Source organism: Manis pentadactyla, chromosome 12 (assembly GCF_030020395.1).
Source record: "Manis pentadactyla isolate mManPen7 chromosome 12, mManPen7.hap1, whole genome shotgun sequence".
Classification (NCBI taxonomy): Eukaryota; Metazoa; Chordata; class Mammalia; order Pholidota; family Manidae; genus Manis; species Manis pentadactyla.
Genome location: NC_080030.1, coordinates 99682061 through 99709352, shown reverse-complemented (window position 1 = coordinate 99709352; position 27292 = coordinate 99682061). Strand labels below are relative to the sequence as shown.

General features: G+C 39.0%; 1 protein-coding gene across 5 annotated transcripts in view; it reads right to left on the bottom strand.

Moving 5' to 3' along the window:
* KLHL32 (kelch like family member 32) overlaps positions 1-27292 on the bottom strand; it is a 174873-nt gene that overhangs the window by 95710 nt on the left and 51871 nt on the right. For all 5 annotated transcript variants that reach the window (XM_036890349.2, XM_057489439.1, XM_057489438.1 and 2 more), the window contains exon 4: positions 6616-6723. In XM_036890349.2, the coding sequence (XP_036746244.2) occupies positions 6616-6723 (108 nt within the window). The remainder of the gene's footprint in view (positions 1-6615; positions 6724-27292) is intronic.

The following is a 27292-nucleotide window of genomic DNA, read 5'->3' as shown; positions in this document are numbered from 1 at the left end:
GAAAGATTATAAATGCTGTAAGCATATTGTTCGAACACATTTTGTTTTCATTAAGTGATTGAGTTTCACAATGTCCCAAAGGAACATATCTGTGCCTAAAATGTGACTATTACCTAAGTAGAATGTTAGAATAATGTAATCGAGTCTGATTCCATTTTTGATGTTTGACTGCTGACAGCTTTCAAGCCCTACCACTGAGAAAAGATACAAGAAAATTAGAGTGCTTCCTCCCTTGGTGCTGGTGGACATTCCAAACCACACAAGCCCCTGCCTTCATGGAGAACCCTCCAGCCTAGCCCCCTAACTACAATAAGTGCCAAAGCCGATCACCCCTACTTGCTTTCTCAAGCCATTTTTTTGGACCTGTCTGGGAGCCACCCTGCTCTCCCCAGAAAGTCTCTTTATGTCAGTAACAAAGTTTTCATATCTTTTTGGTGCATGTTTGGTACTATCACTCCCAACATCTGAATCAAATTTTGAAGTGGGTTAAGGGGGCCACTGTATTTCTGCAGAGTGACTTCAAGACAACTAAGAAACCCAAAACTTGCAGATTATTAGGAAAAGGCCAGGAAACATTTTTTTTTTAAGTCAAAAATATCAGTTTTATTACCAAATTAGAAAGACGATCTCAGAAGTGTGGCCACTGGTACACTTCCTCACACAGAAGCATTTTAGAAATTGATATGCTGAGCAAATGGCTTTATAATTCCTGCAGTATAAACTACATCCTGAGTACATTCTGACCAGAAAGCACATGCAGATCTAATAAGAGAGAACTGGCTGGCATGGAGTAAAGACTGTCAGAACTGATGCTGCTCTGTACGTAGGAGGCCCTCCAACATGATTTCACTTTGTCTGAATTAACTGTTCTCCATGGGGAACACACGGGCTTTGGGCTCAGTGAAATTGTCCTTAGGTCATCAGCAGAGAAAAGTAAGCTTCTGTGGATTAGTCAGGACCTGGACTTCTCAAGTCTCACTTCTCATTTTTCACAATAGGATTAGGTCCCCAATCAGTCCCTTACCAGTTTCAAATGCCAAACCATGTCAAAGCCTTATTATTCTACTTCACATCTTGGGAAATAATAAAAAATTCCATTTGGCATATGGAATTGTCCATCAAGCCAGCTGACATTTCTATGAAACCATCAATACAAACATATAACATCTTTACCCCAAAACAGTAAGCAAATGCATTTGCTTCTTTGTTTCAATAATCCACGGGTAAAAGAGAAAAATTCCTTCAAAGGAAAATCATGTAGTCTTTCAAAGAGATCCAAGAAAGCAAAAAATCAGTGATGGAATTCAAACTTCCTGCTTTGCTATCATACTTCTAGAACTTTCTATGTCAATGATCCAGTTACGGACTCTGGCACAGCTCTGACAAGAATTAAGGTGAGGAGAAAACGATTGCTTTCTGCACAATTCAAATCCCTCCTTAGAATGTGGATCTTAAGACAGTGCCCTCCAGAGCCTGGGGCGCAGTATAGGTGTGTCAGAGACCTTTCACTTGTCGGGCTTCTGTAGATACTGCCATGTGCAGAAAGGATTCTTCAGCTAAAATATTTAAGCCACTGAGTAGGCTTAACATTGCTCCCAAGAGAAACACTTAAGAAAAATGTCTCCTATATTTGCTCCATGTGCTACCATTTAGTTCAACCAGGTTATGTTTATAAGTAAGTCTGATGGGGACTTTTCCCACATCAAGTGAAATATCTATCCCTGAAGGGATGGTCCATGGGAAGGCAGGTCCAGTGAGGACTCCTGTTACTCTGCTGTCACAGCTGATATGCTCAGGTCTCCAGAGAAAAATATTCTGCTGTGGAGAATAAATCCAGTTTCAATAATCATCAAAATGTAATGCTACAGTGTATGCCGTACCAGAGATATCTAGAAAAAAACATCAGGTTGCACATTATTAGGTGATCAAATGAAAATAAGGAAGAAAATCTTTACTATGTAAGAGCATGGAAATTATGGGGCAGTTTCCATTAGTTTTCAATTCCTCGTTGCTTGAGTATTTTTATATGACCACAATTAGAGATAAAAAAAAGTTTTTTTCTCTTAACAGAGTATCAATTCCTTTCTAGATATCCAAAGAGTTCAAAATATTAATATTAATGGTTACACAAAATATCTTTGTAAAGATTGGACTAAAGCATTCCCTGGATCAGAGAGAGGTGATTAGGATGCATGTCCTAGAGAGAAGTTCTTCCACGATGCTAAGGAGCCAGAGGCCAGAGTCCCTGGATGATGGAGGGAAAAGCAAGGGAACGTAGGTGCCCAAGAGCCCTCTGTCTTCAGCTACCCAGGCTGGTTCATGGTGGACCAAGTTAGCAGCACCTGGAGGTGGGAAATCCTCAAGGGGACTACAAATGCCACTGTCATTTGGTGCATAGTCTCTCTCTTTATTGGGTTCCTGGAATCTCTCCATCAGGCTACAAGGGGTGGAACAGGAGGACAGTTTCCTGGGAAGTAAGAGGAACCTAATGGTGTTGAACCCCTTGATCCACTATGTGGAAGGTACTTCACACAGAACTTGGCATGTAGTCTATCTTCCCTGCCATACTCATGGCCAGAGCGCTAAACAACGAACTTCACCGTGGTTCTTAGTCCTACTTGCTTCCATTTTTGGTCCTCGGCTACTCAAATTCCTAGAGGCTTATTCCAAGACCTTTGGGGTGGGAAGTCCTTCCAGCCTGCACACAGGGCTCTTCTTTTTATAAGAGGGTTTCAGTGTTACCCGCTCCTCGCTGTCTGGTTGGGCTTTCTTAGCAGCACCTGCTGGCTCCTGGGTGCCTGACCTCTTGTCCAGCTGGGACTGTGATTCTCCTCCCAGGCAATATCTCCATCAGAGTCCCTTTTCATCCTTCTGCTTAGGTCTCTTCAACTCAAGTCTAGTGTGAAACACAAATGAATTCCTGGCCAGAGCTGGAAAGTGAGGAGACTGAGGGAGGCCAGGTAACAAGGTCTCCTGCCCAGCAGAGTAAGTGAGACTGTGTGTTTTCTTGGGTTCACTTTGTCCTTTCCTCCCAAAGACAGATCTGCCCAGTGACAATTTGCATCACAGCATCTGCTTCTGACCCAGCTCTCAGGGCCAGCTCAGGAAAGGGTTCACCAAGCAGCCTAGCTCCTTTGCCCTGCATGACTGGTTCTGCTGTGTATGGCTGTATGCAGTCACCCACAGGGCTGCGGTGAATCCTGGGCTCTGCTCAAACTTTGCCCCAGGCCAGTTGTGCCCACAGGAAGGGCACGGGTCTAACTGGCATGAAGACAGAGTGTGTGCTTGCTCAGCCCTGTGTATGCTCCTTAAAAAGAAAAATGCATGCATTTTCAAAGGATGTATTAGCAGTAGAGGAAAAGTTTGCTTTTTCTTTAAAATCTCCTGGATAAAAATCTGTGACCAATTTTAAGAAGGCTATGCTTTTTAGAGCGATGTGTAGGAGGAACATGCACACATCTTGTTATACTTAGCAGCATTCATTCATCACACCCACTCTATACTTCCAATTTCTCTCCCAAGACAGCAACAGTTTTCAGACACTTAAAACACTTACATTTTGTACTATGCTTACTACAACTGACTAAAGGTATAATCAACTGGCAGGAGAAATAGCTATCGGTAGATAAAGTCAACGTTAACCCTGATTTTTACAAATCTATAAACATATCAGTGAATGTCCACAATAGTAAGAAACAATTAAGAAACTGAAGAACTATGCTTTTATTCACATGTCCATATTCCAAACTCTTTGATCAATGATAATTTCAATTCCATACTAAAAGCAAGCAGCCTTTTATATTTCCCACATCCATGACAATCTCACTTTTTGCCATTTCCTGTGTTCAGGTCTCAAAGGGAAACAGATTTATTATAGTTATTTCGTTGTTTAAGAAACCAAACTGCCATGGATATTGGCCAAGAAAGACTGTAGCAACCTTCACTCTGAAGCAAAGGGTAATAAATACAGAGAGTACAACAACTCAAAGCGCTTGTGAACTGGGTGCTGGAAATGCACCCAGGTAGAGAGAATCATCAAGAGTTCATGCTCTAAAACGTCCAAACACTTCCCTGTCTCCTTCAACAAAGCATAACAAATATGACTTAACCTTTTCTTAATGACACAAGATACGAAGAAAGAACAAAGGCTTTGAAGTTAAGAGGACTGGGGTGACTCACTGGGTCTGTATACCCTGGGAGAGTGACCTCAGTCATTCACAGCACCTTCCTCGGCTTGTCGTCTTTACGACGGCATCCCTGCAGTCCTCAGGACTGTCTAGAAGATTAGGTCAAGCAGCACACAAAAGGTGCCGAGGGCAATGCTCCGGCTCTCGCAGAAGGGGCTCCGTGAAATGTCAGCCCACTTCCTGTCCCCTCGGTGCAGGCTGCAGGCCTGCTCACCCTCTGTCAGGAAGGGGTCACTGGACAGAACAAATGCACCTCCCGGTCTCACCCTGGAGCTCGTTTTTTATATACTAAATATCTGTATATGCATTTTCTCATTTGGCTTTTCATGTTTCATAGATCCTTTGTGCCACAGGCATTTTTAATATTTTTAAATTTATATTTATATTTACATATGTATATATTTAGCCATCGTAAAGAACCCACAGAGCAATCGAGGCAAACCGGAAGGCAGCCACTTACATGGGCACCCATGCTCTACCTCAGCCATCACAGCAATTTTTGTGCCTTTTGTTTATTAATGATTTAAATGTGCTCCTTAGTCTGTAGCCTCTGAGCTTACCCCATTTGGGTGTTAATGCAGCTAAGTACCGAAGCTACTTACTTGGGCAGCTTCATCAAAAAACGAGTATTTACTCTTTCATCCGCATTGCACACCAGTGAGGTGTGAGCTATGGCTTATCAGTCGTACGTTACGATTGGGCAAATGCAGGTGGGACTATAATTCAGGAGTGAAGAGAGAAATACACACAAGACACAGTTTAGAGCTGGCATCTCTCCTTACATCTGTAAGCCAGAAAGCATACAATACACTATTTACTCACCTCAGCAGGAATATGCTTGGTAACTCTGAACAATAACTGTCCGCCTTCATTTCCTAAAGCATGAAGTTTGGCTGGACTGACCCTGAATTTGTGATTCATCTCCTTGCTATGTCCCTTTGCACTTGCTACTGATGATTTTTTCCTTTCTACCTACTACTTTCATTTCAGCTACCAGACTTATCTCAATTATACTGTGAAACATATCTTGCACTCTATTAGCTGTCAGAAAAGAATGGACAATATCATACACTTTTAAAAAGCCTCTAAAGAAGGAAACTTAGCAGAAAAGTGAATCCCAACATTCTTCAGAACCCGAATACCACCTTCTCTGTGAAGGTTTGCCCTGACAGCCCCCATTGACCACGCCCTCCTTTTTGTCCCCACTGTCTTATATTATATTCTGTTTCTATTATACCTCCCATCACGGTGTAAGTGTGTAGTAATTATGTATATGCCCCTCTCCCCTACCAGGATATCAGCTTGCCAAGAGAAGAGGCCCTTATCTTAGCACAGAAGACAATGAACATTAGTTGGATGAAATAGAGTTAAAGAACAAATTATTATAAAAGATGGTAAACATCCCATCTATATCTGGGTTGATTTAGTGAGTGGTTTTCAAATGAAAGGGGGGAGGTAGGTGAGAAAAATGGGCAAAGGAGGTCAAAGGTACAGACTTCCAGTTATAAGATAAGTAAGTCCTGGGATGTAAAGTCCAGCTTGCTGACTCTAGTTAACAATACTGTATGGTATATTTGAAAGATGTGGTGATGGCTGTTAACTGAACTTATTGTAGTAACTATTTTGCAGTACATACACATACCAAATCATTAGATTGTACACCTTAAACTAATACAATATTATATGTCAATCATATCACAATTTAAAAACAATTTTAAAAGGAAGGATTTTGTGTGTTCTAATAATCATTTCACTAACATAAAACTAGTTAAGAACCATGAAGCTTCAGATCTTGATACCTACTGTCTTTAAAAAGTTTTTATTTGCTCTGATAGCCATACACTGACACGGTTCTTGAATTTTATTAGTTGTCATTATTATTCTTTCATTAAAAAAAAGAAAGAAAAATTGATATCCCCTGGAGATACCTGTAGGTCCTACGATAACGTGAGTGATGAACATTTTTGCTTACAATCTGTCACAATCTAATCTACCTGAGACACCCTGACTCTGAGATACCTGCGCAGGAAAGGATGCCACAATGCTAGACATAGCTTTTGGGTATTTTACATTTTTTCTGGTCTTGTTTTTGAGACAATAAGGCCAACATTGAGTCACTGAGCTTCAGTAATAACCATGAAATTCAAGCTTTCTTGCAAACTCTTTCCTATATGATGGTTCTTTAGGAAATACTAAATCGCACAAGCAAGCCATGGAGCTAAGATTAAAATTCTACGTTCCCCAGGTCAGGCTTAAAATCAAACTGCTTTACTTACCTTTTCATTATTGTAGTTAGGAAATGAAGTAGATATGAAGTTTTTTTAATGAATCACAAAGAATGTAGCTAACCCGCATAGCTCAAGGATCACCTCCTCCGGTTAGGTGCAGTTAAAGTGTTATGTCTCTTGGCTGGCGTTTGGTAGCATACCTGTCCTGTGTATGCAAACTCCAGGGCCTGCTTTAAGCCCAGGCTGGTCACACCGTGCAAATTCACCTCGTCAGCTCCACTTTCCACCATACAAAGACTGAACATAGCCTGAGGTGGGGCAGAAAAGGAAACAGGTATGAGACATAAAAAGTAAGGCAAGAAGAAAATGTCCTAGCGAGATCAGGAAAGGAAAAGAGTTCAACAAGTTAAAATTGACTTTGGTTTTTGAAACGCTTCTGCAAAGCCTCATCACACAAGCCACCGCAGATCACTTCTCTGTCTGAACAGTTCCGGCATGGCACGCCTCACCCAGGCTCGCCTGATCCCACGGCCGTTCTCTGGTGCCTGTGTTTAGGCTCACTTACTGAACTCACGCGCTCCACCCTGGGGTCTCCCTGTTACCACGCCATGTATAGCACTCCAGAACATTCTAGCCAACAGGCCACAGAGGGTACCACCATCGTCTCTTGATTTCTCTGCCTATTTTCTGCCTCATGTCAATGACACATCTCTTTTCTCTCAGCTGCCACATAACACCTCCTCTATTCCAGTGGTTCTCAAAATATGGTTCCTGGACCAGCACCTCAGCATCACCAGGGTGTCAGGATATAGATTCCTGGACCTCCAGCCCAGACTCACTGGGCCCGCCCCCAGTACGGGGCCCAGCACTCGGTGTCGCAATGGGCCGTGCTGATGACGCTGATGCTCGCTTGAATTTGAGAACGACTGTGTAAGCCATTCAGCGAAAATCAATTTGCCTCCAATTCTCCAAATGGCCAACTTGTCGAAAATTAGTTCTTCTGTTGGATGTTCAGTAGGACAGAAATTTGAACATTTAAAAAAAAAATGAAAACTTGCCAAATTAAACAAACGAATGGGCTTACCTCTCCCGCCCCCCATCAAATCCTCCACACTGATACACTTGTAACAAGTTTGACTTAAAGTATAAAGACTTAAACATATAAAAAGAATATTCAATTTTGGGCTACTGATAATGACATATACCGTTTAGAAGAGTACACGTCTGTGTGGTGAAGAATAACCTCATCCAAAGAGAGGTCTGCCCTTTGCCCTTGGTTTCTGGACGGTGGTCTTGAGTCCTTGTAACATCCTGTCTCACAGGAGTGTCCCTGTCTGGGGCTCGCACCGCTGACATTCGAACGTGAGTTACAGTGCGGGGTTTGGCCCACGCCACATCACTTCTGACCTCTGGGGAAGTGGCGACTAAAGAGATTAGCTTGACCTCCAAGAGAGGCTGGAGACAAAAGCTCAGCTGTCAGGCAGTCTGTGACTGAGACCCTGAGAAACGACCCACCGAAAGCTTGGGCGAGCTTCCCTGGCCAGCAGTCCTCCGTGCATACGGTCACACAGTGTGGCCAGGAGGGGGTGATGCTACGTCTCCATGGGGGGCGGGGGAGGGTGGTCCAAAGCCCCGGAGCAATCCCCTTTCAGGCCCTGCTTTATGTGTCTCTCCCCCTGACTGGTTCCCATTCACAGCCTGTCCCCACAAACCATGCCCATGAGGATAAAAGCTTATAGCGGGTTCTGAGTCTTTCTAGGAAATTACTGAACTTGAGAGTTATTTTAGGAATCCTCTCGACTTGCAATTGGGGTCATAAAGGAGAGAAGTTTTAAGAAGACTGTCTCTTAAGATTTTTCAGTTTGGCTAATTTCATAGAAGTAACACAAACAAACAAAAAACAAGAAAAAAAAACCCTCATTGTTCTATATGGTTATTTCAGTTCACATTATATCTTTTCCATTTTAAAAATGTGATTTTTTTTTGTTTTAGCAGTGTGTTAATATTCATCTTTCAGCAAATTTTAATTTTGATAAATTTATTTTTGATCCTCACAATTCTATACATTTTAAATTAATAGGTAAAGCATGGGTGGTATGAATTGATAGTCCACTATCCTTTCTGGAGATCCTCATTTCTTTCTCACAGTATTAGAGAATTCTAAGTTTTCACACTGAATAGGCTTCTCTTGGATAGCTTAATTTATAGTTAAAATTTCAACTGTTAGAAATACAAAATTACTTTTCTCTTATTATTTGGAAAACTTTCTAAAGAATATTTTAAAGGCTCACAAATGGAGAAAATAAAAAATAACATTCAAAATATCCTAAAGACATTGGGAGTTTGTAACATGTATCATACGCAATTATAGTTGGTATCTTAAATAGCACTCAGAATATATTTAACTTTCAGAAACTTACTTTATCATGAAAAAAAATGAAATTTAACTTTTTTCAGAAGCTCTTAAAGATGAATGGCCAATATGGGAAATTTGGCAATTTGGTTAGTTAATGAGTTGACCTGGCTTACCACTGGTGCCACTGGCAGTAAAGGTATTAAGTGGTAGGTTAAGAACACTGGATTGGAAGTCATGAAATACTTGGTTTGGTGCATAATACTTGATTTGAAGTCACAAAATACTTGTTTTGATAAAGAGCAAACTTGTAACCAAACAATCTGGGTTTAAACACTGACAAGTGAAAAGGACAAACATGTAACCTCTAGGTGACTCAGTTTTCTTATCTGAAAAATGGGGCTAAAAATTGTACGCACTTCATGAATTTGTTTGAAGATTATAAGACAATACACACAAGGTACAGTGCCTGATACATGACAAGATCTTATTGAAATTTATATTTTGTGATAACAATGGAATAGAATGAAGTTTCTTTTATGTATTCTCTGGTTAAGAATATGGATATGTTAGATATACCAGTTTCTGGGGTTTGGTTTTTTTTGTGTGTGTTTTTTTTTTAAACCAAGTGGCTTTATGCAAAAAATGCTAATAGAATATTGACTGTAATGTTAAATGGGCGATGTCTGTAGAAGATCTAATGTTTCAAAATCGAAAAGCACGTCACAATAAAAAAATCTTTCCTTTTGTATAATTCTGAATTTGCTTCTAGTCTTCATATAGCCACTTGTAAAAGAAACTGAAACTTCAGGTTATGTTTTCAATGCCTGTTTTTTTGGTTATATGGGTTTTTCAATTTTTAATATTCCCCTCACTAATTTCTTTTTTCAGATCTTCAAATTGTAACCTCACCTGATGTGGTGACCAGCCACTCTCCATCAGCCCCACATACAGAGAAGGACGGAACTGACTCAAACTGCAGAATTATCTGGGTTAATGAAATGGAAAAAGCTCCTGAGACCAAAAACAACAGAACAAGCTGCCCAGTGACTGTTTTGAATCTGTGCTCTTCTGGGAGGCTCTCAAAAGCCACCAGGGAAACCCTGGCAGAGAACAGGCATCCTCTGTCGGAGGGTTATAAGCTACTGAACTTGAAGCCTGGCTTAGGAGAGTAGCAGAGAACACACCCCTCAAATATATATGTACTTATATATTGGTACATGTTTGTATAAGCAATAAAGGGAACATCAAACTAGTCATTTTGGTTATATTAAAGGTATGATGGTAGAGGGAAGGAAGAGACTGTTAATTTTACTCAGTTTACACAGTATTTTTTGGATCGTTGCAATGAATGTGTAGTTACCTGTGCATTTCTAACAACTGCCTTTTGAAAACTTTGTTTATTTTTAATGCTCAGGTGTGTGCAGAAAGACATATTTGATTCAAATCCTGGTTCTATAATCTGCTGGTCTTGTAGGCAATTTATGTTGAACATGTGGCCATTGGCTAATATTAATTTTTCTGTACCTCAGGCCCTTTATCTGTAAATTAATACCAACCTCACAGGATTGTCTTGAGGTTTAGATACAATTTGCTTAATGTCACCTGGCACATAGTAGATGCTTAATAAATTAGCAACTGTTTCTAATCCAGGCTGCTTGTCCCTACTCTCCCAAGTATCCCTGTGATCCATTTGGAATGAGAGCTATGAACCCCCTTCCACCGTCCTCTACCTGAATCCATTCCTTTAGAATACTTTTCTAATGATAATCCTACTCAAAATCTCTATGTCTGGCTGCAGGACTTCACTTTCACCACATACTCCCACACCTTTCTTTAAGGAGTGACCCCATCATAAAAACTATCGCCACCATTTCTGTAAACACATAACTCCCATTCTGATATCACAGTCTTAGAAATTCAACATTATAAATTTAATACATTGTACTTTTCAAAAACTAGAAAATAGTTGAATAAAAGATTTTTTAAAAGGAACTATTAAATCCAGGTCAATGCCTTAGGTTTAATAAACTCAGAAGGCACCTTAATTAGGAAAAGCCTCGATGGTTACCACCAAAGTGAGGAATAGCCAGTGAAACACCAGCTGCCTAAGAAAGCTTCCTGAGCTTGAGACCTGCTAGAGCTCATGGGGAGGGACAAAACCTCCTTTGGTAGCTAAAGAGGTGATGAGACCTGTGGGCAAAATTGCAATATTTCCAGAATCCTTCACCTGGCCTTAGTGCATCTCCACATCAACAGGTGTTTCCAAGGGGTGGAGAGAAGTAGGCCATCTCCATACCAATAGGTGATTACAAAGGGGGCAGAGAGCAAGCACACACCTGGACCAGAGAGGTTTCATGGGGTCCTTTTGCAGCTGATTCGCAAGAGACATGGACAAGTAGAAGTAGATGACTGCTTGCAGGCAACAAACAGGTTTCACCCACTTTATTTTTCCCTCTCATTTCAGCTTCAAAGGTTATTTGCCCCAGGCTGGGAACATATTTTTGCCCCAGAGTTACAAGACCAAAGGTACAATCTTTTAACATCGAACTTTCTGACAAGGTAAACGGTAAGCTCTGTGAAAGTGGTACCATCCTCCTTACTCACTATGGGGCCCCTAAACCCTAGGACTGCATGTATGCAAGAAATAAAGGTGAATGAATGAATAAACACATGAATCAACAAGCTCTTCTAAACTTCAGCTGCAGATGCCATCCAGCTGTCCCACAGCATTGTAATAAAAAATAATTAATTCATCTTAAATTATTTTCTGGATGTAAGGTGGTTTAGACATCGGGATATGAATTGTAGCTAAAGTTAAAGAGTATCTACCATAAGCTAAATACAAATGAGTTCAAAGCTATACATATACAAAAAAGTAAGCACATATGTCCATGTCCCTTATCAAGCCAGAGCAGTCTGCCAGCTCATGGGGTAAGGTTCTGCTGAGAACTGCAACAGCATGGCACAGGCCCTGCCTGGGTTACACTGCTCTGAGCCTTGGCCAGGGTGAGATTTACAGTCATCACAGCTCACTCTCGGCTGATGTGGGACAAATCTTCCTGATTGAAAACCCGGTTTGTGAGAACACGATCCATTTTAAGTGCCTAACACAGAGAAAGTTGAGTATTTATAGGGTGCCATTTCTCCGGTATTGCACACAGAAATGACACAACTCAAGTCCTAACATTACAGAACATGAAGGCAGTTTCCTTAGGTCGCATTAGCTGTCATGCTAACATGGAGTCACAAGACATAACACCACTAACTTATGGTTGGCGTATCACGCCACAAACAGACCAGTGGAAATTCCAGTACTACATCTTCGAAGATGAGTAGCATGAGAGATAGTAGACGTTTTTAAGCACTTAAAGTTGGCAAAACATGAAACTATGTATAGCTTTGGAGTTGCACTGGACACGGGCAAGGTGTACTATGAATTTCCATTTTATCAGAAATCCACAAGATTTCACAGGTGAAATAGCTGGATTGTTTGGGGCACATTCAAACCTGCCTTTTCTGAGAGAGTTAAATAAAAGTAAAGCAGCATGTTGAAGGATGTTATTGAAAAGAGCAGCCTGTAATGACAGGGGCAGACCCAGCCTGACCCCCTATGTCTCTTATATGCCCCCTAGGTGCTCAACGTTGTAGAATCAGTGAAGACTACAATGGCCTTGAGGCTTTGCAGGGATTCAAACTAACCTTTGAGCTGAGAGAGATTACATTTTGCTCAATTTAGTGTTGATGGTGATTATCCTTTATTGCATTTTGGTTATACCTCACATAAAGAATGGGTAATAAATCTCAGTGAATGAGACTGTTCAATTAACCACAATAGCTCATTTTGCTGGCATTGAGGAGAGAACTGTCTTGATCACAGTTGAACTGGACTATTTACTTTCTTAATCTCACAGATGCAAAAGCAATCCAATCCATTCAGGGAACTTAATGGCCTGAAAGAGTGGGGAAGTTTGACTGGAGATTTTTTTTCCCCCTATATATTTACAGTATTTACAGCTAGTTTAGTTCTTCTGCAAACAGAGTAAAACTCTCAGGAAATAAAAGAGCAGGACAAAGGAAAACAGTAAAATTGTATTACTATAAATATAATTAAGCCACAAAAATTAATAATTTCTTATGTACCCATTTCCCCTGACCTTAACCATGTAAAGTAAACTCCACCTTAGATGCTAAAAACTGGGAAACATACCAGTTTCCCCAACATCTTCAAATACATGGCTTGTTTATCCAAAGAACTGAGCTGTATTTCACAACTCTGCTTTCGGCACAGTTGCTTCTGAATTAACTATGTGGTGGTAATGAGCCCTTCAAAGCCAGTGTGATTATGGCTTATCCTATTTCCCTTTAGAGTTTTCCTCCTTCTGATGTGGCCATATTTCCACTATTTGGATCTTCTCAGAAAGAATGGGATGGAATAGAAAGAGGACACAAATCAAGTTGGTTTTTTTTTTTAGCTAAAAGTTCCGTAAATGTGAAGGCCAGAAACTGGGGCCCATCAAGAAGTCAGATTATGCATGAATGGTGTTTATCCTGTCGCTCGTTACATAGTCTGGAAAACGGCATCCAGCCCCCGGTCACCCATGGCATGTCCTCATTGCTCTGGGGATTCTGTTACCTTCTGGTCCATAGCTATTCCCCTGGGTATGGGGCTTTGATACTTTGCTATCCACCATCTATCTTTTCTCTTAAGGGATGACACTTTTGCTCTTGTTCAGAGAATATATTTGATGAGCTGTTACTGAATGAATTTCTTCTGTGTAGAGACCTTTGGGTCTCTCCTCAGATGGCCGCCAACAGCACAATCCTACTTTCAAACTCTAGTGAGGGCATATTCACTAAGACCCAACCTGGACTTCCTGCCTTTTGACAGCTGTCCTAAAACAGCCTTCGAGGTCTGCAGGAAGGAGTGACCGAGCAGAGGTGACACAGAGCCTTCATGAATCAGGGGAAGTAGCCATGGAGAAAGGAAATTCTTAGAAGACCATAGTATCATCAAAGTTTGAAAGCCAGAATTAAAAAGGAAGAGATGGAACACTTTAGGGGGTGTGGCAGAGTGAGGGATTCTGTGTTGATTACAGCATTACAGGCATTTAGGAGAACTCTTGAGCAATACACAGAGAAGGCTCTTAGGTGGCTTATCAAAGTTGCACAGGAGGTCTTTAAATATCTCAAGTAAAACTCTAGCATCTATTCTGTAAATGGGATTTTAAAGCTGGAAGGGGCTTCAGAGAACACTGGCCCCTCGCTACTCAAGGTGTGGTCCCTGGGCCAGCAGCACTGGCATCTTGCTAGAACTTGCTAGAAATGCAGACTCTCAGACCCACCTTACATGTACTTGATGGGAAGATGCGCTTCAACAACAGCTGCAGGTGACCCACACACACATTAAACTTTGAGACGTGGGGCCGAGGTCAGTCCTCCACCCCTGGCAGCCCTCCTTGCATATCCGAATATTTGAAGTGATGAGACACCCAAGACTTTATGTGAAAATGTGAAGTATTAGTAATACCTTCACAATAGATAACTTGCTAACCTTAGTCCTAGTGAGAGGTCAATAAATCCCCTCTTTTCTGCTGAACAGCTTTTCCAATATGAGGTAACAGCTCTGAAGTCTCTTATTGGAAAGGGCTTCCACTCTGCATCCTCTGAGTCATAAATTGTTAGCCTTCAAATCCAACACTAGAAATGTTATAGTCAGGGCAGACCTGAGTCCAAATCCCAGCAAGCGAGGACTGATCCCCAGATTTGGGGGGACTGGAAGGTGACTGTAGCTTAGAAAACAAGTTAAAGACAGACCCATGATTTCAAGAACAAGGGCTCTGAAAGAGTAAATCATCCCATGTTCCCGGATGGTGGCAGAGGTGGGAGCGTGCATGCAAACCCATCCCACCACCTTCCTTTTCCCAGTTACTTGGTTGACTGTCTCTGGCCCATCTCCCTCTTATCATATTTTCCTGAAAAGGAGTTTCGTGTGGCCACCTCGGAGCTGTTACTGACACAAATCCCTCAGACCCGTCCCTATGGAATTCAACAAGCAGAAGCTTTCTCTGTCTTCCTTAAAGAATGACAAGGCAGTTTCTTGCCCTCCCATTCTGCTATTGGTCGTGGCTGCCTGGAACCCTGTTGAGGGCTGTGAGGCCATGTCCAGGCTCACGTGAGTGTGGACAGGATATGGTTATTCCATCAGTCATGGGCATGAGAAGGGAAAGGGCAGATGGGCCAGCCCTGCATCATAAAGCATGCATATGCTCAAGCACTAGAACACACTGTTTCTTTCCTAGAATTCATGAGATCATCACATAAAATCCATTACTTCTTTTTCCATAGAGAACTTTTTGGAAGAATGTTGAAGACAACAGTGTGGAACTGCCTCAATTAAAACTTACTATTTTACTCTTTAAACACCCAATGTAAGTTAATGACCACTCTTAAAATTAACCTAAAATTTCAACAGTTCCTCTTCTATTTTTACTATCATTTCTTCATATCTTCTTCTCCAACACGCTAACATATAATGAGGTGTGTAAGACTACAAATTTAGGCGTCCAGTCCAGGATGGAATCTGTCTTCAATCTTTCATTTCATTCATTGTTTAGGTTTGACAGGGGCGAGTCAGGCAATACACGACGGAGTCACTCTCCCATCAGACATACACACAGGCAAGAGCCCCCACTAAGAGTTCCTTCTAACTCCATTAGTTGCTAAGCAACCACTTCACTAGAACCTTCCTGATTCAAGGCAGAACAGACCAGTTAAGTATGTGTCCCTTACGTTCAAATTCATTCCTGCAAACGCATCTGATGCTTCCCCCATGCAGGCTACATGCAAAGTCTTCACAAAAATGGCAAAAAAAAAAAGAGTTTAAAAATTACCCACAAGAGTTCAAATAGTTACTAGGTTAAATAGTAGCAAGAGTTCAAAAGTAACTAGATGAAGAACTTCTTTTAATCCTATGAGAATATATGTTTGTATATAGATTTTCAAGTGATATGAATGATTTGATATGAAAATCTATTTTACCACTTTAGAGTCATATGTCTCTAAATGCAAAGAATACTGGTAATTCAGTCTTTCAGGAATCCAGACATATAAGCCCAAATCCAGCCAATATCAGATGGGCTAATTTAAAGCAATTAATTCAACAAGCAGCACAATCATCCCAAAGTGTGAACAATTCATTTTGAATCTGTTTTTTATAAAAATGATAAATAGAATCAGGGCATATCTATAAATCCCAATAATTCTTCACACCAATTCATCAGATTCACATAATCAGCTATCTTGCCCCTCTTTTATAAAACATCTGTCTTCATTCAATACTCAATTACTAAAGGTTTAAAATTTCATCAACTTCATTATCCTTCAAACATGAGTTCACATTCTTTCAGATGAAGCTAAGGTTGACCATATCTCTGTGATTACATAACCCGGAATGAAATTGTGATTTTAAATAAAACAGAATGAAAGTTGCAATTTTAAGAGTATAAAAAAGATACAGCAGAAAAAGTGAAATACTCTTTCAACACACCCTTAAAAGAACATATAAAGAGCTTAGTACAATGATTACTTAGAGTAAATGATAAAAAGCCTTAGCTATTATTATTACATTACAAATATATTTCTAGCTTCACAGTATTTATATTTGGTAAAAGTGAGTCAGTTTAAATGAGGGAATAAAATGCAGATCAGAGCTCACCATTCTCCATTCACTATAATGAACACACTGCACTCTAGCACAATAATGAAAATAACAGTCATCCAATCCAAAATGTTAATGATTTCTCAGGCATTGATGCAAATAATTTTCAAAGGTAATGGGACAATGGCTCTTCAGAGACTCTCAGCTTTCAACTTAAAAGGAAATAACATGTGACGACTACCACCAGTATTAGGTGCTTGACCTTGAACTGACAAAGGGAAGTCTATTTTTAATGAGTGTGTTTAGTTTTAGAAGGAAATTGTGAAGCCATTTTAATTTTTAAAAACAAAATGAAAACCCACACCCTTTTCGGGGCTCACAAGGTCTTGTTCCACAGCACATCTGGAACCAGCCTTCTAGTTACTCCATGGCTGCAGCTTCTCTAACAGGCCAACGTGTAGCTGTTCACTGTCAGCCAGGCAATTAACGCTTATCGAACGTCCACAAGGGGGTGAGGCTTTGTAACAAACTGTCTATAAAATGTCAGATTGACTGCTTAATTTGGTTTGCTGAATGTCAAGGCCCTCATTAGTGGTGCTATTTTTTTTCTGGCTAAATTTAAAAGCTATTTCTTCTTGGTGGATATTACCTAAATGACTAATCATAAGATACCAGTTGTGGAATGCCAACATCTACTCACAGCAGTAGTTGATTATAACTTAGGTAAGAAATTGAGGACATCTTCAGCTATGCTTTTTTTTTTGGTCAATTTCTACACCTTCTTGGAACTATATTTGCAGTTTTTTTTTTTAAGACACAATTACCTTAAGAAAAGTCTACTGTAGCATTTCAGGTCCCTCTTCTGAACCAGATTCTAGTATTTTTAGACTTATAAGTTGAGGGGAAAGACCATAGGCTACCACATTAAGTCCCCAACTAATCAGCCAAGGACACCAAAACTTTTGAGTAGCCAGGCGGTGGGCCTCATAAAGTCAACTGAAGGTCTGAAAATGACAAAAGGTTGTATAAGAGAGGATTCTTTCTGACTCCTTCACACTCAGACATCGGCTTTTTCCTACATTTGGACACAAATTAAACCATTGGCTCTCCTGGGTCTTCAGTGTGTATGTGCCAACGGCACAGATCTTGGACTTGTTAGCCTCCATGATTGCATACATCAATTCCTTACAATAAATCTCTGTTTATACAAAATCCGTAGTATTTTATATACTACATATATATGTATGTAATATATGATTATGTATTACCTCTCCCTCTCTCTTTATATACACATACACACACACACACACACACACACACACACACACACACACACACACACACATATATATGAAGTCATGAGACAGTATCAGATAATCATGAAAGCTGGTATAGGTAGAAAAGAAGCACAATTTTAGTAATTTATATTTTCCTAGAAACTTATTCACCAAGGTTTTGAAGTTTATTGGTATAAAGTTTCCATGGTATCTCTACTAATCATTTTTCCTTTCTTCCCCTCTAAATGTCACCTTTCTCATTTTTATACCAAAAATTTTACCCTTTTAAAAATATATACTGCCTCTTCCTGTTTTATAATTCTTGAATACATTTGGCCAATGTTTATCTAAATAATTCATATGTCTAAAAAATAGTTTTTAAAAATTTGAAATTAAAACAATTGTTTTTTTACGATTTCATTAACACCTGCTTTTATCCTTATTTCCTTCCAGTTATTTTATTAGGAAATATGTTTTTATTGATTTTATAATTCCAGCTTTTGGAGTAAAAAATTCATCATTCTGGATCTTTCCTTTCTTTAAATAAATGTACCAAGGCTTGGCAAGGCCCCTGTGATGTGTTACCCAGATGCCTCTTTAACAAAGCCATTCCAACCTCTGCTCTGATACTGAGTAGTGTACTTAGCAGAGTAGGAAGCAGATGAGCAGAGGGCTGAGAACTCTGGCTTTGGAGTCCAGTGAATAAGGGTTTGAGCCGTGGCTGCATTATTAGCGATGTGACCTTAGTCACATGACTTAACCTCCCTAAGCCTCAGTTTTCATTTCAAAATGAGGCACTTGTCTCAGAGAACTGATGCATCGATTTAATGACAAAATTTCAGATTACCTGGCCGGTAGCAGACCCTCAGTCAGACTTTGTTAAATGAGTCAATGAATTCTTTTCTTTTGAAACTTATTAGTGCCTAGGAAGTCATTTATAATCCTAGATGAAAATTTCTGATTACTTTTCTTCTATAATTCTAGACACAGATACATCAATATCTGAGTAAATAAACATTCCCCACCCACTTCTCTGTTGTTTTACTCTCTAAAACACAGGGCTTACAATTTACTACTAATTTCTTCACAATTATATCTGTCAGTCTTTACAGCTTATTTTTGCTATTTTTTCATTGACCTTTTATTTCATTTTCTTTTTTTTCTTTTTCTACTTAAGTATAGTTGACATACAATATTATATTGGTTTCAAGTGTACAACACAGTGATTCAACAGTTACCCACATTACTAAATCCTCACCCCAACTAGTGCAGTTACTAGCTGTCAACACAGGAAGATGTTACAGAACCACTGACTACATTCTTCATGCTGTACTTCCATCACCATGACCAACTTATATTATGATTAAGATTTTTGTGTCTCTTTATCCTCTTCACACACCTTTCCCCCTTGGTAACCATCAGTCACTTCTCAGTGCTATGAAAAAAAAAATGAAGAAAAGGGATGATGGAACAGAGTAAAACAGAAAGACATAAAGTTATCCAGAAATAGCCAGATAGCAAACTAGAAAAAAGAATGCAGAAGGTGAGAAAAAGCCATGGACTGAGACATGCACTTGCCGCTTAGTTATGCAAGCAAAGGAGAGGAAAATTAGGAAAACTTTTTTTTTTCTTAGATAATTATTTTTTATTGAAGGGTAGTTGACACACAGTATTACATTACATTAGTTTCAGGTGTACAACATAGTGATTCAACATTTATATACATGACAATTCTAGATACCAGCTATCACCATACCAAGCTGTTACAATATCTTGACTATATTCATTACATCCCGGTTACTTATTATTTTACCATTGGAAGTGTGTAATTTTTTTTGTGTGTGTGTGAGGGCATCTCTCATATTTATTGATCAAATGGTTGTTAACAACAATAGAATTCTGTATAGGGGAGTCAATGCTCAATGCACAATCATTAATCCACCCCAAGCCTAATTTTCATCAGTCTCCAATCTTCTGAGGCATAACAAACAAGTTCTTACATGGAGAACAAATTCTTACATAGTGAATAAGTTACATGGTGAACAGTACAAGGGCAGTCATCACAGAAACTTTCGGTTTTGCTCATGCATTATGAACTATAAACAGTCAGTTCAAATATGAATACTCATTTGATTTTTATACTTGATTTATATGTGTATACCACATTTCTCTCTTTATTATTATTATTTTAAATAAAATGCTGAAGTGGTAGGTAGATACTAGATAAACATAGAAAACATAGTTTAGTGTTGTAAGAGAGCAAATGTAGATGACCAGGTGTGTGCCTGTAGACTATGTGTTAATCCAAGCTAGACAAGGGCAATAAAACATCCACGTATGCAGCAGATTTCTCTCAGAACAGGGGGGGTGAGGTTCTAAACCTCACCTCTGTTGATCCCCAATTTCTCACCTGATGACCCCCCTGCGACTGTGCCTGTCTTAGGTTGTTCCTCCCTTGAGGAATCTTACCCGTCTCTGGCTAACCAGTCATCTTCCGGGGCCATACGGGGAAATGTAAAGTTGGTAAGTGAGAGAGAAGCCTTATTGTTTGAAAAGGTTAGCTTTTTCCTTCTTTGCATATTTATGTCCTGTGGCTTCTATGCCCAGCATTTGTCTTGAGGTATCTTTACCACTTGGAAGAATTATGATACTCAGTAAATTTGATATGAGGCACGAATTCTATTTAAGGGTTGTAATTAGGAAGGAAGAAGAAAAGCTATAGAGGTAGCAGGCGGCAGAAAACATGGGAAGATTGATTATTTCTTTGACATATCTTCTTGTAGAGTAACTTCAGCATGTATAGGTTTTAAGCTACTACTTAAATTGTGCACACACATTAACATAATAGGAGTATAGTTACATAACCAAAGCATACCTGTAATTACCAGCCATCTCCAGTGAAACCAAGAAAACCAGTTAGGCACCTTAGGCATTTGTGAAAACTTATCTATGATATGGTGGATATTGTCCAACTGAACTTGAACAGTCTGAAAGAAATCAGACAAATTAAAACAACCCATTCCTGGGGAATGTTCACATCCCTTATGTTCTTTTAACAGTAAATAGTCTGTAGTTGTAAGATTTTGGAGCGCTACAATTTGCACTTCTCCTAATTCTTGATTGAGTTCCAACAGTATAGATCCAATCAAATTTGTTGTTTTACTGTATGCACAGGCCAGCTTAGATACCTCCTTCCTCATTCCCACGGCAAGTCCAGGAACTGGTGGGATGAGTGCATCTACAGCTGTAGCAGTGCGTGGATCTTTGTTGGGGTTTTTTGATGATCATCTTCTGGCATGAGTCTTCCAGAGACTGCTGATGTTGGAAGTTCTCTTTCATATCGTATCTTAGTTCATTTTCAGGGTAGCCCAATTAGGCTTTGATCCTCTGTATAAACACAAACAGACCCTTTGCCTACACTTTTATATGCCCTTTATACTCTTGTGTAGAACACATTGGAGGTTACCACACAGGAACTGCCCTTTTTTTTTTTTTTTGGTATCACTAATCTACACTTACATGACGAATATTATGTTTACTAGGCTCTCCCCTATACCAGGTCCCCCCTATAAACCCCTTTACAGTCACTGTCCATCAGCATAGCAAAATGTTGTAGAATCCCTACTTGCCTTCTCTGTGTTGTACAGCCCTCCCTTTTCTCCTACACCCCCATGCATGTTAATCTTAATACCCCCCTACTTCTCCCCCCCCTTATCCCTCCCTACCCACCCATCCTCCCCAGTCCCTTTCACTTTGGTACCTGTTAGTCCATTCTTGAGTTCTGTGATTCTGCTGCTGTTTTGTTCCTTCAGTTTTTCCTTTGTTCTTATATTCCATAGATAAGTGAAATCATTTGGTATTTCTCTTTCTCCGCTTGGCTTCTTTCACTGAGCATAATACCCTCCAGCTCCATCCATGTTGCTGCAAATGGTTGGATTTGCCCTTTTCTTATGGCCGAGTAGTATTCCATTGTGTATATGTACCACCTATTCTTTATCCATTCATCTATCGATGGACATTTAGGTTGCTTCCAATTCTTGGCTATTGTAAATAGTGCTGCGATAAACATAGGGGTGCACTGATCTTTCTCATACTTGACTGTTGCATTCTTAGGGTAAATTCCTAGGAGTGCAATTCCTGGGTCAAATGGTAGGTCTGTTTTGAGCATTTTGATGTACCTCCATACTGCTTTCCACAATGGTTGAACTAACTTACATTCCCACCAGCAGTGTAGGAGGGTTCCCCTTTCTCCACAGCCTCGCCAACATTTGTTGTTGTTTGTCTTTTGGATGGCGGCCATCCTTACTGGTGTGAGGTGATACTTCATTGTAGTTTTAATTTGCATTTCTCTGATAATTAGCGATGTGGAGCATCTTTTCATGTGTCTGTTGGCCATCTGTATTTCTTTTTTGGCGAACTGTCTGTTCAGTTCCTCTGCCCATTTTTTAATTGGGTTATTTGTTTTTTGTTTGTTGAGGCGTGTGAGCTCTTTATATATTCTGGACGTCAAGCCTTTAACGGATGTGTCATTTTCAAATATATTCTCCGATACTGTAGGGTTCCTTTTTGTTCTACTGATGGTGTCTTTTGCTGTACAGAAGCTTTTCAGCTTAATATAGTCCCACTTATTCATTTTTGTTGTTGTTTTCCTTGCCCAGGGAGATATGTTCAAGAAGAGGTCACTCATGTTTATGTCTAAGAGGTTTTTGCCTACGTTTTCTTCCAAGAGTTTAATGGTTTCAGGACTTACATTCAGGTCTTTGATCCATTTTGAGTTTACTTTTGTATATGGGGTTAGACAATGGTCCAGTTTCATTCTCCTACATGTAGCTGTCCAGTTTTGCCAGCACCATCTGTTGAAGAGACTGTCATTTCGCCATTGTATGTCCATGGCTCCTTTATCAAATATTAATTGACCATATATGTCTGGGTTAATGTCTGGATTGTCTAGTCTGTTCCATTGGTCTGTGGCTCTGTTCTTGTGCCAGTACCAAATTGTCTTGATTACTGTGGCTTTGTAGTAGAGCTTGAAGTTGGGGAGTGAGATCCCCCCTACTTTATTCTTCTTTCTCAGGATTGCTTTGGCTATTCAGGGTCTTTGGTGTTTCCATATGCATTTTTGAATTATTTGTTCCAGTTCATTGAAGAATGTTACTGGTAGTTTCATAGGGATTGCATCAAATCTGTATATTGCTTTGGGCAGGATGGCCATTTTGACGATATTAATTCTTCCTAGCCACAAGCATGGGATGAGTTTCCATCTGTTAGTGTCCCCTTTAATTTCTCTTAAGAGTGTCTTGTAGTTTTCAGAGTATAAGTCTTTCACTTCCTTGGTTAGGTTTATTCCTAGGTATTTTATTTTTTTTGATGCAATTGTGAATGGAGTTGTTTTCCTGATTTCTCTTTCTGTTGGTTCATTGTTAGTGTATAGGAAAGCCACAGATTTCTGTGTGTTGATTTTGTATCCTGCAACTTTGCTGTAATCTGATATCAGTTCTAATAGTTTTGGGGTAGAGTCTTTAGGGTTTTTTATGTACAGTATCATGTAGGAAAACTTTTTTATGCAATAAATAACAACTCTAATCGGTCTCTTTTATGATATGCTACTATATTCTGCAACTATAAGGAAAATGTCATGTTTCTTCCACATATATATCACCAGCAAATCCGTATGTCCACTAAGTAACTATTAGCTGAGTGCCTATTATAAGCTATGCTCTGTTGGAAGTGTTGCAGATTTAGCACTGAATAAAAAGCACACAGTCTCTGCCCTTATGATGCTTACAAGTAGAATGAAGTTAGTTGTTTTTAGATTGAAGTTTTCTTTCCTGAACTGCAGAGTAAATTTTCCATTTAATTGTCATGGTCAATCATTTCCTTTAACTTTGGTTTTTGGTTTCTGGCACTGGTAAAGCAGCTATAATCCAAAACACTTTTCTCACTACAATCCTTATTAGTACAAAAAAGCTAGAATGTTCAAGATTACATTCTGTGTCCTGTTTCACTATTGCACTATTCTCCAGACTACTTTTGATTGTGCAAATACCATTTATACATTCTGAGCAGCATCCCTAGTATTTATGTATTTATTAAATATATATATCTTATATATATTTAAAAATTATAAATAGCTATACTACATACCAATCTGTTACCTAAATTGTAAAACAAGCCCCAAAGCAGAAATGAAATTGACATAAAAATTTACAGATAGTAAACCCTCTCCCACATCCCCAGGGCTCATCTGCTCTCTCAGGGGTGACAGACAATCATGTGACAGATCACTGCACTTACGTTATTTTTTTCACACTTTTAAACTTTATGACAACAAATTTATAAAATAACCCTTTATCCATTTGGACAAATACTGTATGTGACAAAGGAAATATAATCTAATAAAATAAATCACATCAAGTCACAAAGTTGGCTTGATTCACATAGTTTTCTGCTTTCTTCCTTTGCCTCACTAGGTGATAAACATTTCAGCTCTGGGTATACTGAAAAATTAATATAAATCCTGATTGAAGGTATTTGTGGAACTTATATCAAAAGAGTATATAACTTCTTAATAAACACTTACACTGTTTGCTAAATGTTACTTTATCGTTACACAGAATCAAAAGGCCCTATTGCGTCTTTCAATTTTGGACCTGATACGTGCACCTGCACTTTTGCACACATTGCATACATGCACATGCCACCAATGCCGGTTACCATTTTTGGAACCATAGCTTTCAGAATGACCTATTTCGTTTAGTAAAATGCATTTAAGGTTCACCCATGTCTTTTTATCACTCATTTCTTTTTATTACTGAATAAGATTCCTGAGTGGAGGTACCACTGAATGGAGTTACCATGATCAGAAACAAAATATGTAATACCACAAAATATGAAGGACCATATTTCTAAATTCCTAGATATACACATTCCTAAAAAACAGACAGCCCACTAAGACTGAAGCATGAAGAAATTCAATCTGAATTAACCGGTATTAAGCAAGGAGACTGAATCAGTAATCAAAAAAGTCCCAAAAAACAAAATCTCAGGACCAGATGATTTATCTGGTGAATTCTACCAAACATTTAAGAAGAATTAATTCTAATACTTCTCAAACTCTTCCAAAAACTTGAAGAGGAGGGAACACTTTCAAATTCATTTTATGAGGCAATCATTACCTAGAAACCAAAGCCAGATAAGGACACTACAAAAAAGAAAACTATGGATCAATATCCCTGATCAATATAGATGCAAAAATCTTCAATAGAATACTAGCAAGCCAAATTCAACAGCACAATAATTATTCATATGTTATGATCAAATAGAATTTATTCCTGAGATGCAAGGTTCTTCAGTATATGCAAATTAATAAATGTGTGACATAATACATTAATAAATGTGATACATAATAGAGTGAATGATAAAATTATTATATTAATGTGTTACATGAATTGAATGAAAGATAAAAATCATATGATCATCTCAAGAGGGGCTGAAAAAGCTTTTGAACAAATTTAACATCCTTTCTTGATAAAGACTCTCAACATCCTAGAAGAAACTTAAACAATAAGCTCTTTGACACTGGTCTTGGTTATTTTTTGGATTTGACACCAAAAGCAAAAGCAACAAAAGCAAATATAAACTAGTGGGGCTACAAACTATAAAGCTCCTGCACAGCAAAGGAAGCCATCGACAAAATGAAAAGGCAAGCTACAGAATGGGAGACAATATTTGTAAATCATATGTCTGATAAGGGGATAATATCTGAACTATACAAAGAACTCATACAACAATACAATTAAAACATTGACAGAGGAACTGAATAGGCATTTTTCCAAAGACATACAAATGGCCAACATGCATATGAAAAGGTGCCCAACATCACTAATCATCAGGGAAATGTAAACCAAAACCACAGTGAGATACCACTTCACACCTACTAGAATGGCTATTATTTAAAAGACAAGAAATGACAAGTGTTGGTAAGGATGCAGAAAAAAGGAACCCTTGTGCACTATTAGGGAATGTAAACTAGTACAGTTACTATGGACTTTTCTAAAAATGAAAAATAGAATATGATCCAGCAATTCCACTTATGGGTATAAATCCAAAGGAAATGAAATCAGGATCTTGAGAGCTATCTGCCCTCCCAAGTTCACTGCAGCATTATTTACAATGGCCAAAACATGGGAAAATCTAAATATCCTTCTATAGATGACTGGATGAAGATTTGAGACATATGCATACACACACACACACACACACACACACACATATATATATATATATACACACATACACACACACACATAAATACATACACAAAACCCCACAAATATTTATTTATTAATAATGGAATACTTTCACCCATGAAAAAGAAGGAAATTCTGCCATTTGCAACATGGATGGAACTTGATGGCATTCTGCTAAGTGAGATTAAATCGGACAGAGAAGGACAAACACTGTATGATCTCAATTATTTGTGGAATCTTAAAAAGCTAAAAAATGACAGAAACTGTAGAATGTGTTAGTTGCTAAGGGCCAGGGGATGGTGAAAATGGGAAGATGTTGGTCAAAGAGTATAAACTTCCAGTTAAAAGTTGAATAAGTTCTAGGGATCTAATGTACAATTAACAATTCTGTACAGTAGACCTGAAAGTTGCTAAGAGAGTAGATCTTAATAGTTACTAAACACACATACCTAAAAGCTAACTATGGGAAGTGATGGGTGTTGTAACTAATTTAATGTGGTAATCATTTCACAATATATATGTATGTATCAAATCATGAGATTGTTTGCCTTAACATAATGTTATAGGCAATTTTATCTCAATAAAGTAAGATAAAAAATAAAAATGGAGTGGTGTATCTCCATTGTCATTATCTGTTAGTGTTCTTTAAAGTCGTCTGTCTTCAAACTGCTTCTCATCCATCAGAGACAAGTCAACAAATCCCTGCCAGAATACAAATGAACTCATTCCTTGCTTCCTTGAAAAAGACTTCCTACAGAAAAAAAAATGCCAGTTGAACCAATACAGTGTTTCATGTTGTAGCTGATTTGTATTTGGTAGCTCAGCGTGTGGACAGTTAAACATTTCACAGCCTGGCACTGGTCCATGGATCAGCATTAATCAATATTTTTACCCCTTAGATTTTGGCCTCCTTTTCCACACTCTACTGATGCCAACTTCTTAAAGAACAGTGGATTTTCCTGTGCCCTCTTTGATCATTCTACAGAACGTGTGAATCTCTTGAAACTCGTTTCTGTCTTTAGTTAGAATGTGCACACCACTTATCTTTATAAATCTGTGACTCTTCTTTTTTGTCCTATTGGTGAGCCATCTTCTCATCCTCTTCCCGCCACCTGAGTAAAGGCATCGTTTAGGTTCCAACGACAGGTATTCTTTTCTGCTCTCTTTTTCCCCCTGCTGTGCTCTCATATGTTCCTGGGACCTCAACCTTCACTTCTTGTGTAGAAGCTGCAGTGGTGATGTTTTTTGTACCTCCTGCAACATCCTCCACACACTTCTGTATTTAGTAGATGCTCAGTAAATGTGTATGGAATTGAGAAAGTAGTGAATTCTGTGCAC